This window comes from Cordyceps javanica, chromosome 1 (assembly GCF_051103115.1).
Source record: "Cordyceps javanica chromosome 1, complete sequence".
Lineage (NCBI taxonomy): Eukaryota > Fungi > Ascomycota > Sordariomycetes > Hypocreales > Cordycipitaceae > Cordyceps > Cordyceps javanica.
Genome location: NC_139295.1, coordinates 8,031,293 through 8,049,772, shown reverse-complemented (window position 1 = coordinate 8,049,772; position 18,480 = coordinate 8,031,293). Strand labels below are relative to the sequence as shown.

At 52.9% G+C, this 18,480-nt stretch overlaps 3 protein-coding genes across 3 annotated transcripts; 2 read left to right on the top strand and 1 right to left on the bottom strand.

Moving 5' to 3' along the window:
* Positions 1 to 1,696: 1,696 nt before the first annotated feature.
* Positions 1,697 to 2,896, bottom strand: V2A60_002453 (SWIRM domain-containing protein; the record flags this gene model as incomplete). Its single annotated transcript, XM_083253804.1, has 1 exon — positions 1,697 to 2,896. The coding sequence occupies one exon, from the start codon at positions 2,894 to 2,896 to the stop codon at positions 1,697 to 1,699; it is 1,200 nt and encodes a 399-aa protein (XP_083109930.1).
* An 8,543-nt stretch (positions 2,897 to 11,439) lies between these two features.
* Positions 11,440 to 12,153, top strand: V2A60_002452 (uncharacterized protein; the record flags this gene model as incomplete). The annotated part of the gene is made up of 1 exon (XM_083253803.1): positions 11,440 to 12,153. One exon carries the CDS (start codon positions 11,440 to 11,442, stop codon positions 12,151 to 12,153), a length of 714 nt encoding a protein of 237 aa, XP_083109929.1.
* A 4,702-nt stretch (positions 12,154 to 16,855) lies between these two features.
* V2A60_002451 (NPP1 family protein) lies at positions 16,856 to 17,664 on the top strand (the record flags this gene model as incomplete). The annotated part of the gene is made up of 2 exons (XM_083253802.1): positions 16,856 to 17,076; positions 17,166 to 17,664. The coding sequence occupies 2 exons, from the start codon at positions 16,856 to 16,858 to the stop codon at positions 17,662 to 17,664; spliced, it is 720 nt and encodes a 239-aa protein (XP_083109928.1).
* Between the last annotated feature and the right edge of the window lie 816 nt (positions 17,665 to 18,480).

The following is an 18,480-nucleotide window of genomic DNA, read 5'->3' as shown; positions in this document are numbered from 1 at the left end:
TTTCTTTCGTCTGCCCTTCTGGCCTTCGTCTTGGGAGGGTATAAAGAGAGAAGCAAATCCGGTCACGAGGGGAGAGAGAGAGGGAGCAAGAGAATGGCAAATCGAGACGTTGGTCGCCGTGTCTCGGGCGCGTCCGATGGATAATGGTCATCATTTGTTTCTGTACGTGTCATTCTCGACTTGGTGATGCCCGTTGTAGCACGTGCAAAGGCTTGCAAAAAGAACTGTGCCCCGAGAGAGCGAGAGAGAGAGAATGCGCCGTGCTGATGACTTTGGCTCGTCGCCTTGCGAAGGCGCGTGTTTCACCGATGATGAGGATCAGAAGTCGACGCCTGTCAATTGAGGCATCACCTCTTTCCTTTTCTCTCTCTCTCTCTCTCTCTGTCATTGACGACGTCAATCGATCGAGACTGATTGCGTTCTGAATCCATCATTGCTGATGGACCATGTCCCCATTGTCTTGGCGCCATCCAATCCCCATCCTTCACCCAGGTTTGAATGCTGTTTCTGTATCTTGATAATTTTTTCCCTTCGCTTATCGTTATCGATAATCGTTGTTGGAGAGGAAAAAAAAGGTTCAGATCTCCCCCCTCCACGATCGCCCGCAGACAAGCACACCCCCCCTCCCCCCCTCCCTCCACTACACACGGGATCGATAAAGGAAAAAAAAAACTGATAACCCCCCCCCCCCCCCCCTTGACCCTTTTAACCAGAAGAGGGAACCGGCGCCCCGTCCAGGAACCAGGGGACCCAAGTCTAAACAAATTACATGCGTTGCGCCTTTCAATAAAAACTATCTAATTTAGATCATTTCGTTAACCGACTTTGGGTATCCGTAGATCGACCTGGTTTCACCCCATCTGTAGGGCTGACCACGCGAGATTTTCTACTCGATTCGTATCCACGCCATCACACGGGCGCTCATGTGCCCCCGGCAGGTCACGTCATGGTCGCAGTCACGACATTTATGCCAAACTATGCAAGTAGTGGTAAATTGAAATCAAATTCAATGCATGCCAGGTGGGTTGTGCCCCTGGCTCGCCAGACTCCAGCAAGGGAGCGGCCCTGTGCGCCGACTTGTATCTCTGATCCAATGCAAATACCAAAGCTGTATAATAAATTTAAAAAGCAATAAAACAGGCGACATCGTGTGCCACACAATCTTGAGCCTCCAACCAGTGCCAATCTGCCCAATCCAAGATGAGGCGACAGAAAGAGCAAACGCCAAACATGCATCGCGTCGTACCCAGAAAGTCGAGACAATCGTTTAACAAAGAAACGGCGGTTAAAAAGATGAAGAATGGAAACAACATCAACAAGTATCACCAAGAAGAGCAGGCAAAGACAAAATAAAAGATGAAAAATTCAGTGACAAAGAACAGTGACCTACTAGAGGGCAACGACTATTGATAATAAACAAAGGAAAAAAAAGGAAACGAGAAAAAAAAACCAAGAGTGGAGCGACGAGTGGTGTGGCAGGCGTCCTCCGGGTATCATGTGTATCCCTAAATGCCGTCTGATGTATCATTGCGGTGGTAAATAAAATAAAAAAAGTCGTTCAAGTGTATGTGAATGGGATGGATTATGCGATTTCGCCCAATCAACTTGTTCGTCATCGTGGCATTCGTCATCACAGTAAAGGATCATGTCCGTGAAACGAGTCCCGAATACCGGATTCCGGGCCAGTTGTGGTTGCCTAAAGGAAGCGACGGACCCAGTGAGAATCGAGCCAGCCGACCTTGTCAAAGGCGGTCCAAAGCTTCGAGGCCTTGTTGACGTCAATCTTGCAGGCCTGCTGGGCGTCCGTCTTGCGGAACTCCTTGCCGGTGCGGAGGCACTGCAGACGGCGGTCAAAGATGCGGCGCTTGCTCGTCAGATAGGTGGCGCAGTCGAGTCGCAGGTTGCCAGCGAGAAGAACCTCATCAGGGTGCAGGAGGCGGGCGTGAGGGTCACCACTCAAGTCAATTGGCTGGCCCTTCCAGTCCACCTTGAGGGAGTTAGCGCGAGCCGGGAGGGAGTCGATGGGAGGACAGTAGTCGGGGAGGGCGTCAAAGTCCTTGTCTTCGCGGTTGGGAGCGACAATGCGGCGCGAGGGCTCCGGGGTGGCGCTCGTGCGCTTGGCCGGTCTGGCAACGGAAACGGCGCCACCAACACCTGGAGATGCGGAACTGAGGCTATTGCGAGCAGGACGGGCCGCGGGCTGGGGCTTGGAGACACGGTCGGTCCGCATGCGGGCGGGCTTGGGCGCGGAGACGGTCCTGGTGGCGGGAAGGATAGGGTGGTATCTCTGGGCAATGGCCTTGTTGTCGGCGACGAGCTGCTCGCGCTGTCGACGGAGCCAAGCGCGAGGGTCCTTGGAGACGAGCTTCATGAGCTGGGTTCGGAATTGGAGGCTGAACTGAAGAGTCAACTCGTACTCCTCGATGCCAGGGGGAGAAACGTGATTGAAGATGCCGGCGGGACGGGTGCGTAGGTGGTTGTCAATCGTTGGCTGCCCGTGGGTGATGTCGGTCTGAGCAAAGAGAGGCTGCTGAGGAGGACTGGAAGGTGAGGATTCGTCAGCGGGGTAGAGGACGGGGTCCTTGACCAGCTGGTTGGGCGGCGTGGCGGGAGCGTTTGAGGCAGGCTGGATGGGCTTGCTATAGGGCGAGATGGGAGGCGACATGAGCAGCGGGTTGGGAGAGGACGAAGCCTTGCCATTGGCCGTAGCACCGAGGGCATTGGCAGCGTTGGGGACATTGACTCCATGATGATTGTGATTGAAGCTGTCGAGGATGGGCTCGGGAGGCGACATGAGGCTCGAGGTGGTGGTGTTGAGCTTGGCGTGGTCCTTGGGAGGAGCAGGAGGAGGGGCCATGGGAGCGATGGGACGCTCACGCTGCATCGAGGTAGCCATTGGCGCGGTGTATCCAGTCCAGGGAAATTGAGCTTGGTGAGAAGAGGTGGAAGAGGAAATGGAGGGAGCGGCAGACGAAGGAGGAACGAAAGAAGTGGAAGTCGTCTTTTGGTTTTGAGAGGGCGGATTGGTGGAGGTTGACATTTGGAATGGCGGCAAGTGCTGGGCCTGAGTCCTGTTGTCGAAGGTGGTGGAAGCGCGGTGACAGTGGATGAGAGTAGGTTTGTCAGCCACGGAGGGAGCCTGTATCAGGCCAACTGGGTGGTGGTGTGTGCGTGTGTGATAGAGAGAGAGAGAGAGAGAGAGAGAGAGATGGGGAAGAGAGGAAAGGAACTTTGTTGCTGATTGGTAGTACTTTGCAATCAGGCAAACAGCGCAAAGCAGACCAAGCAGGCAAAGCAGGCAAGCAAGCAAGCAAGCAGACGAGCAAGCAGGCAGGCAGGCAGGCAGGCAGTGCAACTAAGTACCTATGCAGCGTCTGACGCGGTCGGTCGGTTTGGGTGGCAAAGTATAAGTAAGTGTGTGAGTGTGTGAGTGTGAGAGTATGTGCTCGTGATTGCGACAGCTCCAGTACTTTGAGGTACTTGGGCAGGCAGCCAAATAAGGAAGAGTGGTAGTAGAGTTCGGAGTTGTCGTGGTAAAAGCCGACGAGATTGGTAAGACAAGCGTAGCTGATCCGGGGTTGTGGATCGGAGTGGAATAAAAGAGAAGAGGAGGAAGTAGGAAAAAGAAAAATAAAAAGGCAAAGAAGAGGCGAATTGAATGGGCCCAAAGGTTGATTGAGTTTGTTGTTGGCCGTTGTGAAAGTATAATAGTAATCTGTGCTGAGTACCAGTAGGTACGGATTACAAGGTACCTTGGTAGCGAACAAGAGCCCTGCGCTCGCTGTGGCGCGTGTGGGCGGGGGGGTGCCTAGAGGCTTGAAGCAGCAGCCGGCACAGTGTATATATTGTTTGTTGAGGCGGGTGTCGAAAGGACGAGCAAGAGCCAATTAGACTGGAGCCGTGTCGTAAAAGGTGAATGCGATGCTGGAAGGGCAGGGAAAGTCGATCATTTGGCTGATTGGCGACGGAGTATTGTTGGGGGCTGCTGCTGAGAGTGAGGAGTATGTCGAGAGCAAGTTGGTCCAACCGGTGCCTGGGGTTGGTGCTATCTGATTTATATGGGGGTGGTGAGCGTGAGCAGAGCGTAACCAAACGGAAGGGAAAAGACGGGGACGGGAGAAGAGAGAGGGAGGGAAGAAGAAGGGGAAAAGCAGATTGGTGGGAGATGGCTTTGAATTATAGGGCAGCGGGAGAGATAGAGGGGAGGGACAGTCTTGTGTGTGAGAGAGAGAGCGGGAGAGTGGAAGAGGAGGAGAATCTTGCGAGGCGGAGGGCGAGGCGGAAGAAGAAGAGGCAGAGGCGGAGGAGAGGGGAGGAGAGGGGTGTGTCGTTTGAGGCGGCGCTTTGAGTAGAGCTAGAGAGCCAGAGACCAGAGAGCCAAAGAGCTAGAGATAGATGGACGGACAGCCTGTTTTTGGTGGGAAAAAAGGACGAGGACGTGTGGACGACCAAGAGGAGGGGGGGTGCACGTACAAAGGGTTGGGTACTGGTAGGTACCTATCTGAGCTTGAATGGCGGGTGATGGTGATGGTGATGGTGATGGTGGTGGTGTTACCAGTACTGGTGACACTTGAGCGGGCTAGACAGAGGAGACGAGGTGGGCTTTCAGGCGTCGTTGGCGGCCTAAAAGCTCTGAGTGACCCTGTCCTGCGACTTGCCGTGGGTACTGATAGCTGCCCACCAGGTTATAATGTGAGTAAGTCTGCCTACCTATGGCCAACTCTGCACCGTGGGAGGCACTGTGAGGACCAGGCTGGGCTGAGCTGGCCGTACAGAGCCGGGCCAGACCGTGGACCGCAGTAGTAGACGCAATTTATTTTTGCTCGTTAGATTCTACTTTTTACCTTTTCTATTACTTTTTAATATTTTATGTTGTAAAAAGAAATTGAGTTTATGGTCGCGATGACTCCTTTCGTTCGAGTGGCGGTGATGCCAGCATTGGGTTGAAGCGAATCCGATGGGCGGCCAGGTGCCTACAAGGCCGCTACTGTAATCATGTAGTTGGTACCTTAGTAGGTACCTATCCGTAGACCAGTTGGCTGCTAATTATAACACAGTGCACCTCGTACTTACCTAGTAGGCAGCAAGATAAACAGGCACCGAGTGACCTCTGCAGAGGGAGGGGCGTGTATGTGGAGAGAAAGATGGATGGAGGGAGACACAAAGCACCGTTGGGTAACACAGGGCGGCTGCAGTGAGTTGTCTGTCTGTCTGTCCGTCTGTTGTGTGCCAGTGCCTACCTTATTATTACTCCGTAGTATTGATCCAATCGCCTGTTTGTATAGTCGTCGAGTCAGACTGGCGCATAAGATAGAGACTGATACAGATGGAGGAGCCAAAAATTAAGAGAAGAGAGGGGGAGAAAACCTACAATGTCAATTAGACGAAAATAGAAGCTAAACAAGTATTGATACATGCAAAGAAACGATTGATTCAAGGCATGGTTGAAGGAACACATGATGGATTGAATGAATGGATGATGGAATTTCCGCTTGTAGGAAGGTTACCTAGACTGCCGCTACGCATCGACCGACCTACCGACCTAGGGACCTACCTCCTAGATAGGTAGGTAGGTACCTACCTACAAACAAGGGCGAGACGCCCATGACGGACAGGTAGTGCAGTGGACGACGTGGAGAACAGTACAAGGGCGGGAATGCCACTGTGCAACTTGCGATATAACTTACTCTGAGTGCTCAACTGTCTGCATCGGTACCTGAAATCAAGTGCGACGAGGAGCAGGACAATGCGTGCCTCGAAACAAGAGAGGATTATGCTCTATTCTAGTAGTAGCATGGAATTTTTTTTCTTTCTCGTGTTTCCCTCTTAAGAAACAATCAGATGCTACAACTCGCTTCAAACAATTGACCAATATACATTTCGCTACGTAAGTACCTGCCTACCCTCTTCCATCACCCCATCATCTACTTGCCCAAGACAGATGATGCTTTGCCAGCTGGTGGGGCCAGGCAGATGGGAAGTGGAGTCGTCGTCGGAAGAGGGGGGTGTGCCCAGCGGATGACTCAATCGATAAGCCTGCCTGCCTGCTTCTCTCTCTCTCACTCTCTCCCCTCCCCTCCATGCCACCATCACCCATCAGACACTGGTACGCGCCGCACTCGAGAGCCTGGGGCGCAGCATGCCACGACGGCGATTGCCTGGGCGGCGACGTCGGAACAAATCGAAAATGGATAGTCGGTGATTCTCTAGAGACAAATCTTTGCCATTGAAGAATGACCGGCGGCCTTCTTCCCCGATTCCGTCCGCAATCGTCTCTTGCGCGTTGTCGGTAGGGGACAGCCGGCTCTACTGATACGTGGGTAGGTACTCAAGTTGGGTGATGCGTCGGTGACTCTACTCTGTGTTCTGTAACCCGTGCTCCGTCCCACACACACACACAGCTTGTACTGCGCACACCCCCCCTTCTTCTTCTTTTTACATTTTCATTTCTATTTCTATTTTATTCTTAAATCGGGGCCTACCCTCCAATAGACCAGTCAGGTGCCGTCGCGACACAAGGGTTTACTGGTCATCAGGCACCCTTTTTGCGCTGGTACCGCAGAGCCAGCCTGGTTCGACTTAAAAAGAATTGAGGATGGAAATACGCAAGACGAATTGAGTAAAAAAAAAGAAAGGTACAAGACCAAGAGAGAAGAGAAAAAAAAGGGAAAAAAGATGACGCAATACATCCAGAGTCAAAAATAACCAGACCAAGTGCCAACTCTAGTCAACTCTAGGCAACAGAACTCCAAGTACCGAAATGAAAGGCACTGCAGGCAAGCAAGCACCAAGCACCTAGCAATCAATGCCCGCCACAGCCTCTGTTGCAACCACTGTGACAGATGTTTGCCCGCCTATAATTACTGCCTTATCTATATCGAGTGTTCATATTAAACCTAGGTATATATATTCCTGGCATCTACCTCGGCACCTTAGACCAAGTCGTCCTGCCCGTCTTATTAATCCGTACACAAACGCAATGCCTACTTAAGAAGCATCCGTAAGTATATTCAGTGGCTTCTCCTGGTCAACTGATATCTCCATCAGCACCATCGAGACAAGAGCTCGCATACCTTCATCACCCCCTCCGGCCTACCTACTGGTACGCAATGCAACACGCTCACTCTGCCTCAAACACAGTTTCCACCCCACACACTCTACACCTGACATTGCCCTCTATAATTCATGCCCTCGGTCCACAATGTCCGTTTGCCCAGGTGCCTCTGTTGGAGCAATTACTCTGTGCCTTGCTGCTTGCCTACACGGAGTAGCGGGTGGGTGTACTGATACGCTGCAGGTGTCTTGCCTTGCCTGCCTGCCCTACCCAGTACCAGGTACCCTTCTATTATCAGTACTCTGTACTCCGTAGTAGCTCTACCATTCTGCCCGTCATTATGCCTCTGATTCCGCCACTAAATTGACCTTTCAATCTGCCCTGCAATGATAAAAATAAATCTCATCCTGCACCGTAAATCTGCAACCTCAGCCCTCCCCGCCATCCCTCTCTCCGTCCCTGCGCCGCCCACCTGTCTCTTCAGCCAGTTCTAGCCTGAGCTAGCCCACCCACCTGGACCCGTTTGCTGATACAACTTCACGACCACCACCACCATCACCACCTCTTCCTCACCCTCATCATCGACCACAAGTGACCATTTCGGCGCCATCTTTCCCTCCTGACGGCCTCTTCCACTCTTGTCTCGACTAGCTTGCTCAGCCTCACATCCAATCCCACCACTTGGCCGCTTGAACCCGAGAAACCACCCCCACCGAGAATACAAAATACACACACACACACACACCAAAACACCGAGCCAAACCCTCTCTCCCTTTTTCGATACCCGTACCCGTACCCGTCCGCTCCAGTCGCCTCCGACATTGGTACTGGTACCCTGCCCGCTCCCTCTGTATCCATATTGCACGCCATCATACTGAGTAACCATACTTGGGTCCCTCCCGCACGGTAACTACCAGACGCCTTCATCCTCGACACTGTGTCCAGGCTTTCAAACGGCCAGACCGCCACGCTCAACTGACCTGCCTTGCCCTGCTACTAGTGACGACCTACTACCTACGCTAGCCGCCTCCCGCGGCGGAGCAAGGCCTCCTCCAATTGACGATGCCCAAAACACCGAAAACAATGACGGCAAAAAAGTCAACCATGTTTGTCATGCTCTGTCGTCATCACAATCGACAATGGCAAGCAGAAAACCAACCGTGGCATCAGAGACTTGACAAACTGGCGCATTGACACTTGCCAAAGGACCAATTGCAGCCATCGACAAACAGAGACATCGCAATCGCCACCGAAACCGACATTCAAACAACACATGATGATGAAAACATGCCATCGCTTTTTCTTGTTCTACTGCTCCATCCCAAGAATTTTCCCCATCTTCACCTCTCAACCACAAAGATGATGCAGCAAGCAGCATTCCGCACCAGGCCCGCTCACCCACCTCAAACGCCACACACACCCCCGTCGCTGCCCAACCGCCCCAAGTAGATGGTTGATGGGCTCCGGCTAAAAACCCAATCCATCTTACCACCCACTGTCACGTTTTACCTCTCTTTGCTCACAACCATCTTGCCATCACCGCCAATCACCATCCATCACCACAAGTGACCGCCAGTATACCGCAAATCACCATTCACCATTCTCCCAGCAAGCTCATCAACGTTTCATGCGTCGCACCCCCTCCTGCTCTGATTCGCGTCTGCCTGTCATGGCCGCCATGGCTGCCCTGGCCAAGAACCGGCCACTCACCAGAGAGCTGCCCTCACTTCCCCAGAGGAACAACCGGAGGGACTGGCCAGCTCCAAAACTGCCTGCTCTCACACTCTCCCACACATACTCAGTAGGTGCTCAGTGCTCACAGTATCATCAAACTGCCACCTCCACTACTTGACACGGTGCTGCGCATTTCACGTCACACACCAAGACACATGTGGCAGTCCGCCGCCGGCCTCTGTCACCAGCCTGCCTGCCAGCCTGCCTCGGCCGGAGGCGCGCCAACAATTCTGCTCTACAGACTAGTTACGCTTTATCCAACACTCACTCCCCAGCATTGCGGCGACATGTCGGGACGCTCTTGTCCCCATCCATTGCCTCTGCGCGGCCACGCCTCGTACCAAACAGGGATATCGCTGCTCGACAAGTCCCTGTGTCGCAATCGCTCGCAACATCCTTATCGAGTTGCTGGGATAGGAAAATCAACCCCAGATGAAATGCGAGATACCGCCACCAGCCGTCCACACTACGCTAATAAACCATTGGTCAATGACACCCCATCCGACCTTTGCAGCCGGCCAAGCCCCCTCCTCAAAGTACTGAGTAGCCCGCTAGCCTCTCTAGACTAGTAGGACCAGATTCCCAAGGCGCCCTCGTGACTGCGTCATCTCCTCTGCCTCGCTCGCCACCACCGCCAGCCCGAGCCTGCACGTACTGGCTCGACCTACTAGCGTCGGCTGCATCATCATCACACACCCCAACGTTGTTGCTCCAGAGGCAAAGTGTACTGATACTTGGGCTCATCATCGCTTTTTTTTTGTTTCCATTTCCACGCGTCCGCCCGCCTTTTGGTTGGTTGGCGGGCAATAAAATGGGGGTGTGACTCACTCACAAGTGACGCTAACAAGCAACACCGCCCCAGGCACCACCACTCAAAGTATGAAACCAAAAGCTCTCATCATCATCAGCCCCTTCTCAGTACAGCAACAGTGCGGGAACCTTTTTTTTTTTAAAAAAAAAAAGGCCAAAAAAAAAGACAAAGAGAGGGGGGGGAGGCTCGCGGTTTGGACCAGTCCTGTTTCCAGACTAGCCGCCGGTTGGATGGGCTGGGCGCCGCTGCCAAGACGAGGGCAAGACACCGACCGACGGGGGCAGAAAAGCATTTCATTCATACATATCCTTCCCCTCACATCAGTCCCATTGAGTCCCATCAGTCCCATCAGTCCCATCAGGGTCCCGTTCTACAACCCAGCGCCATGAGGCTACTGCACGTCTATGGCCTTATCCATCGCCCTGCAGCAGAAGTGGGTGTGTTGCGCCGACGACCAGAGCGCATCCTTGAAATCAATAGAGGGGTAACTGTCCGGAATTGCTACGTAATTGCCTTGGAAATGGAGGGGCATATCGATAACGCTCGTCTGCGCGCCCGCCCGCGCCCAGTGTCGATTGGCAAGGTCGTCGCCGAGTGTCGTATCAATCATATTCGCACTGTTAGGCTTTTGTCGGCGAAAAGAGGCCGATATTTCGCTCATACAGAGATGCGTCCCGATAATCAGTCGTCTCACCTGTAGGGAGCACCTTGCCCCAGAGGGACCTGGACAAAGCCAGCCCCCCAGCCACGCAAGCCCGGGCCTGGTCTATAACTGGTCGTCTCACCTGTAATCCATACAGAGAGGCCGACTTACCTTGGCCCAAAGGTACCCGGACAAAGCCCATACAATCAAGGGCCATGCCTTTTACGTGCGTATCATATACTGTAGCCCCAATGGCGCGCCCAAAGGACAAGCTGAACTGCGACTCGTCGTGCAACGGCACCCGACGCGCCCTGTGCCCTCTTGTCGAGGTCGCACAGCTGCAATTTTGACTCGAGTCGCACCAGTCGGCCCAGTCTTTGAATCAAAAAGTCTTCTCTCAATTTATGAGTCTTGTCCTCCGTCAACCGGGCACCCCGTCGCTAGCAGTCGCCTCATTTCAGAGTCTTGTTCTGCAGAAGCGCATCGCTTCCACCAAACCAAGTACGCAACCACGCAACGACGCGGTAACAGTGACCTGAGACAGGCCTGCCCCAGACCGGCAACCTGCATCGCGTCATCGCCACATCCCGAAACCTCAAACAAAAAAAAAGCTGTACTTGTTCTCCCAGCGGACCAATTAGATGGCCTACGGAGGTTGTTCCGTCTCATTTTACCAGCCCGCCGCAGCGCAAGCCGACCCGATGCGCTCAGCAAATTGCCGCCCCGTGCACCGTACCATGAGAACGGTTTATAGCTTCCAACGCGGCAGCAGCTCAAGGGCAGCCTGTAGCACAAGATTGTAGTAATTTGCGGCGTAAATCTAACACACCCGTGGTCAGCAGATTTTATCCCAGTATTTTCCGCCCTGTTTTTCTTCTTCTTGTCTGCGGATTGGATCTAAAAGCATGGCCACCCTGCCGCGATTCCCGTTGACCTTTGTGTAGTCGCACAATGCACTACCTTGCACAACGCCATTCTTGTACGCTCGACAGTCGCAGGCTTGGAGTCGACGGCAAGCAGTACAAGAGGCGAATGATTTCCAATTGATTCCGAATCATATATAACAGCGACTTGGCCCGCGACATGGCGTCTTGGGTCCCGACACCACCCCCACCCGGTGAATGGCCAGCAAATTGAGCCCAGAGAGAGGAGAGAAATAAAAGGCACATGGATATTGACGAGTCTTGCACATTGGCCATGACGGCTTCTTCCTTGATGAGTGCTGCAGGCATGGACAAGCACTGGAATTTGTCGTATTTCCACGAAGACGATGCAGCGGAGCCCATTGCCGCCGTGCACATTTGCGCGTACAGCGACCGCGCCGACATGTATCTACCGAGGGCACGCCGAGACTCTGATCACGACCCAATTTTCGACTCGGACGACGAAGGCGATGACGCCGGACTCTACCAAGACGGCCTTGAGATCCGAAGCGACCTTCCCAACCACTGGGCCCTGCTGCTAGAGCTCCGTCACGGCCAGGGGCGCGGGGTCAAGCTCGAGATGGCGCCGTCGTGGCAGGCCGGGAGACCGGCAAGGGAAGGCACGGTGCTTGTGTCTTCTCTGGCGGCGGGCTGGCGCACAAGCGAGTCCATCGTCAAGTCTCTGCGGTTCGACGTGGTCCCGGCCGCCGACGTGACGACGGTACAGCAAGTGATTGAGAACCTGGGCCACAACGCGCGGCACCGCTACCTGTTCACCGAGGGCGGGGAGGGCTCGCGGTACTGGGTGTATACGGTGGTGCGAGACCTGGAGGCGGTCGACACGCTGCAGGAGGGCGACGCCGACGTGGCGGAGGAAGCGCTGAGCATGATTTGGAGCCAGGACCGGGACGCGGTGGCGGGGCGGGTTCGGAGAGGCATGTTTACGGAGTGGACGATACGGGGGGAGAAGAAGCCTGGGTTTTGGTAAATTGGATAGTCTTGGGTCCAGAGTGTCTCTCTAACAATGGTGAAGGAAGGGCATTGATGGTGTCTTTATGATGGAATATGATTTTGTTTCTCGTCTTGGTATCGGCGGCAGCAGCAGCATAGCAACCCCTTGAGCGCGCGTGTAAGTGCTTTTGCGACATGACGCCATTTACGCAGTTGCGCTGTACGAGGAAAGATTTGGGTCTTTTGACCTGATATTCAATTTTTTTAAAAAAAGCAAAAGAAGAGAAGAGAAAAGAAAAAAGAACATTGCCTAATAAGAGCTTCAATTCTGGTCGATTGGCGTCTACTCGAACATTGTGCGACCCGCTATGCGCCCGTATCTGTCTCTCTCTGGCTTTGTATAGATGGCTTTACACGGATTTAACGGGCAAGATGTGAAGCGTCGGGGTGGGTTTGTTATTACCGCCTGGCCGTTGTCAGCCCCCGACCGGACCGTGGATTTTGATTATCCAATTTTTATTCCACGATTTATTAGGTTCATGCTTCTTTGGCAGTTTTTTGTCACGCTGACGGGGTGAGAAGGAAACCCCCCCTTCCCCCTCCCGACGATGCCGTTGTTGATTACGAAGCAGATGAGTGAGCCGTTTGACTCGGCCACCGAGACGGAACCGGTCAGCCTTGGTTTTTTTTTTTTTCCTTTTTTTCTCGGGCTTTGGAACATATGATCATGTGCAATTGGAAAGCCTGGCCGCAGCGGAACGGTCAGTCAGTCAGTTGCAGCAGAAGGACTCTCTCACATGAAGGCGAACAAGATGCAGGACAATGGGGTACGGCACTGGACAGACAGACGGACGGACGGCTGGACAGGCAGACAGACAGACAGACAGACAGACACTGTCCAGCTTGTATTAGTTAGCTTATTAGTCTAACCCAGCACCACAAACTGCACAGTGCAGCAGTTCATCGGATACGGCATGACAAAACGGGGGCGGGGGAAGGGGAGAAACAGCCGCCGCCTCCGCCACCGCCAAAGTACATCATCATCATCCTCATCATCTGGGCCCAAAAGTCTGGTTTTTTTTTATCTTTGGAACGGAGAGACAGTGACAAAGAAACTATTTGGGCGGCTGATGCCGAGGAAATGATACACTTGAGGAATAAAGGAAAAAAAAAATATATGAAACAGGCAACCCGAGCCCGTGAACCTCGTCCTCCTCCCGCCGCCACCCATCATGGCGCATGCCCGTCATCAGCTGTTCCAACCGTCCACTAACTATAGGCCGTTCCGTCTGGAGAACGAATCATAACCACACGCCCAGGCCTGCCCACACACACACACAACACACTATCAAAATTCACGAGTTTCCATGGGCGGTGTAAAAATAAAAATAAAAATAAAAAACGAAAATGCTACATCGTGACAGGGACAGATGATGTCGCCCCCCCCCCTTCTTCTTCCCGTCGTCTCCCGTCTCCCCTCCTACGCAACGACCGACCCCACGTTTTAGGGCGCTGCAACTCAATCTATCGACTCTACAGACTTGTGTGTGTGTGGTTTTTCTTTTTCTGTGAATCTGCTTCATCAACCCCCCGAGGGGCTGGGCTGGTGGTGGTGCCCGGTAGGTGTGGTGTACTTACGCTAGAGGAGGGGGGGGGGTCAGATGACAGGCTCTGCGACCTCGTTATCTGAGACAAGTTCGAGCACTATTTCCTTTTGTCCCTCTTCTCTTCCCCAGAGGGCCAAGTACTCGGTCGAGAGATTCAGCTTTCGGGCACAGCTTGCTCTTCTTATCGTTTTGTAGAATGGGGGTGAGGAGGGGGGGGAGCGACGCCGCCGCCGCCGCCATGGCGGAGGGGGGGCAAACGTATGCGGAGTGTAGATGCGAAGAACGGCGGTGGCGGCGTCGAACCTCCTGCACACGCATGCGCGAGGACGAATGTATAACGCTGGCCTTTGGGGAGGTGAATAGGGTGGGTGTAAAAGGTTGTACGTAGTTGGGTCGGTCATCCTTTCGGTATCCTTCTCTTCTACAGCTACGCCCGTGGATAGCCGACGTCTTTTTTTTTTTTCTTTGACAAATAGACCTTCTTTTTCCTGTCACTTGTAGGCATAATGGTGTCGCGGAGCAAGGCTGTCCAGTTGCTAGTCCCAGCAATATATACATACTTGTTGGAATCTGTCAGCATTGCATGCATGGCAGACGAGGCTGCCAGGTAGACCGTGCATACATTCCCTCTTTACATGTTGAATTCCCAAAGCTAGCCAGAAAGCAAGAAAAAACACCCCGAAAAAATACCCCGAAAAAACACTCTATTCATTTCATTCAAGCACGACTGTACTGCTGAGCCAAGCCTGCGCCCACAAGTCAATGCCCGGGCCATCATCAACTCGAAACTTTGTCATACTTGTCGGCGCGGCATCACAGGCATCACAGACCCGTGACGCGACCCGAACACGCTCTAAACGAGTCAAATAGGAAGCGGCAACTTTTGACTAAATATCTTGTCTGTTCGGTTAAAAAAAAGAAAAAGAAAACAGCCCGCACCGTGGCGGCAAATGTAGCGGCAGTTCGGCGACAATTCAGCAGAGACTATCTCTCCCTTCCTCTTCTTTTTCTCTTCTTTTATTTCTATTTATACCTCCAATCCGGCATGCTCTCACTTCTTGGCAAGAAATTCCTCGAGCAAGACTGAAGCTAGAATCACTTTTTTCTTTGTGCCATCTTTATACCGCTATTAAACGGAGAGAGAAAAGGCCGCCAAAAAATTAGATCGCGGAGGGCGACCTCAACGTCCAGTCACACTCTTCAACATGCTCACCCAAGACAAAAGCAGAGGATCGTGGTCCCTATGATCCCTGACTCGGCCGGGATGGCATGCGTGCCAGCCACCGAACCAGCGGAGAGGGAGAGCAAGAATTCGTTCTACTTCTTACTCGGTTCCATATACAGAGTCATTTAAACCCTTACGCCTCAGCCCTGCATGTCCCCGAGTCATCTCTGGGCATTCACAATCGACGTGCAGCGCCCATTGCTTGCGCTGCATCCGCACAAGACATGTCGTCCACCACGCAGGTTCCGCATATTAGAGACGTCCCCGCCGCCGACGGCGCAGCTGTCGCACTTCGCGCGTCCCTTCTGGTCGGCCGGGATTCACCTTGCTGCACTGTCCGCAGGCGTTGGCAAGCAGCTCTTTATGGGAATTGGCTCCTCCGGGACTAGAGTACGAGGCTTCACGTTTTCATCGTTTGAAGCTCTAATCTGGGATTGAATAGCGCCGGGATCGTAGCAGATGCGTGTAATGAGTAAAAAGAAAAGGCCCTGCAGGAAATCAAAACAGAACGTCCCCAACTCACTTTAACGAAAGCTGTGACTCTCCATGCATAGGTGTGTGGATGGATGGTTACTGGTAGCAAAGTTACGCTCCGGGTACTTGGTGCCATGTGAGATTGTAAAAAAATTTCCCGGCATTTTTTGACCTATCTACAACCCAAACACTCTACACTCTGACTTTATCGGAATTTTTGAACACAGGAGTCTCCTATTGCGCGTTGATACGCCCTCTTGACAGCAAATTCAACGTTGCTTGGGAGACTGAACAGATGTGAACGCATCACCAAAAGTCAGCGCCATCATATAAAGCATTTCATGAGATTGTGCTGGTTGAATGTTTGAGTTTTCGAAGGATTCAATTCAACTAAATACTTCATAGAGAACAGCTCATCTTTTCTTACATCACTTAATGCTTATATGGTTGATGATTTAGGTTCATCAATCCTATCACGAGCCTCTAGGGTACTTGACAAAGTCATGCCCGATCACGTTGTCATTGAGAAACAAGTATGAATAAGCCGAAAGAAGTCATTTCACGGGAATCAATTGTCCAGAGCAGCACGCAACCTTTTGCAAGGCTGTGCTGCAGAGTCATATAAGGGCTGTGCATGCCATTCACCTACTCCAGTGGTAATGCGACACCAGCCGGGTTGCGTAATCATCACTACGTGCATTTTCGACTTGAGAGCGCCTACCGAGCAGTTATTAAGCACCCATACACTCATGTCTCACAGAGAATAGCAGCTATGGCCAATATCTTTCCCAATAATATGCTGGCGAGCTTATTTGCTGCGGCACAATGAGGCTGGGTAGCGCCCGATCGGCATGCCGCTCAAGCTTACTTTCGGCCGCCGCCGAGCAGCTCTTGCCTCAAGTAGCTCTTTATGCATATTTACAAGCACAAGAGAAAGCTGCCTGGAGCTCAGAAATATTGGCAAGGCAGTCCGAGCCACACCGAAAGCCGGCTTGATCCAGCTGAGCAGGGGCCGGGCAACGATGGCCAGCAGGCTACTGACGGATGGTATAAGCTGTTGTAAGACCACGACAAGAGCCGGAAAGATCATCAGATAAACAAGTTTCAGAACACTGTACAGCCCTCGGTGTTGCCTTATTTTGGCATTGGGAGAGGACGGTGCATGGAGTGAGGCTCACCACGACGATGCTCTCGTTTTTCTCTGATCTCGAGCGTCTTGAGCATGGTGAGGATAGACGCAGTGATGTAATTGACTTGCAATGCTTGCAGAATAGAAATACTTTCAGAGTAATGAAAAGGGTATAAATATCCGAGACTGTTCCCTCCAGTCATGTTTTGGAAACAATCAGATACCCAGCTACAGAACATCAAAGCATCTGCACACACGCATTACTCAACTCCAAACCTCGAAACTTCCATTCCGAATACTCAGAATGGTCACTTTTACCAAATTTGCTGCCGGAATTGCAGCCATCGCAATCGTTGCCTCCGGTGCGGCCCTGAAAGCCCGCCTTGCCCACGACAAGGTCGTCGAGTTCCCCGAGACGCTCCCCGAGGGTCTTCGCGGCGAGCTGTACAAGCGCTACCAGCCGTTCCTCGAGGTCCACGACGGATGCATTCCTTTCCCGGCCGTCGACAAGGACGGCAACGTCAAGTGCGTCTACTCCTCCCCCTGCCCCGATTCCCTTTTTTCATGTCCTGCGCAGCAACAAAACTCAGGCTAACCACGCCGGCGCCTCTTAGCGACGGGCTCGACAAGGGCGACGGCGGCCCCTCCAACGAGTGCGACTTTGGCAAGGGCCAGGTCTACGCACGGGGCGCCGTCAAGGACGGCAAGTTTGGCCTCATGTACTCGTGGTACTTCCCCAAGGACGTGACGTCGCCGGGCGTGGGACACCGCCACGACTGGGAGAACATTGTGCTGTGGTTCGACGGCGAGCGCGCCGACGCCGCGTATCTCGGCGTCGCCATCTCGGCGCACGGCGGGTACAAAAAGTACAAGGCCGGCGACAAGGCCGTCTCGTGGGAGGGCGACCGGCCGTTGATCGCGTACGAGAACGAGATTGTCACGCACCACCACCTCGGCGTCACGGGCAAGAAGGGCGGCGACCAGCCGATCCTCGGCTATGAGAAGATCCCGGACGTGGCATGGAAGGCGCTGGACGAGTACAACTTTGGCGACGCCGACTTGCCGTTTGGAACCAAGAACTTTGACAAGCTGATTGGCGACTCTATGCCATAAATTGTAAGAGATTTCATGGCCAGCCACGCTTCCTCCTTTTCTGGAATGACTTTGCGCACGGTCAAGACTGCAGATTCTTTCCATATAGTTGTATCGATTTGCGGAGCAATATGAGACTCGAATAGTACCACTGCTTCAATATATCTCACTGTTATGGAAAAGATAAACTCACACACCTGCAAACAAACAAAAGTAAAGGATGAAAGCCTTGATGTTACTGCTCTTTCTTGTGCACGACGGTGACTTCCACGATGTTAAATGCCAAGTACGACGCCAACACGGCAGCCCCAACCCAGCGCGCCAACCGCGCCCCAAACCAGACTGTCAATGTAAACGCTGCAGTCGATATCCAAATGAACTCAAGCTCAAAAACTCAATACGGCCCCTGTCTAGGTCACCCTTGGTCGCCGTCATGACGATGCCGCCGCACAGCGACAGCAGAAAGATGTTGCTGCCGGCGCAGTTGGCGACCAGGATCCCCGGCTGCCCGAGATGGGGCGCTGATCACGGGCGATGAACTTTCCGGGAGCGTCGTGGCGAGGGCGATGATGATGACGCCGAACAGAACGTCGCTCATCTCGAAGTTGATTCGCGATGAGTTCGAGGACGCTGGGCCTGTGAGAATGGTGGCATTCGAAAAAAGAAGAATACAAGACTGAAGCCAAAACATTAGAAAGTGGTGAAGAAGTCTTCTTCTTCCTTCTCTTTCAGCAAATTCTCTGCGTAATCGCGGTTCAATTGCACATGTGTAGTAAGTAACAGCAGGGCCGCTTTGAATCGGCAGATGACATTAAACGTCATGGCCACTCCATCATA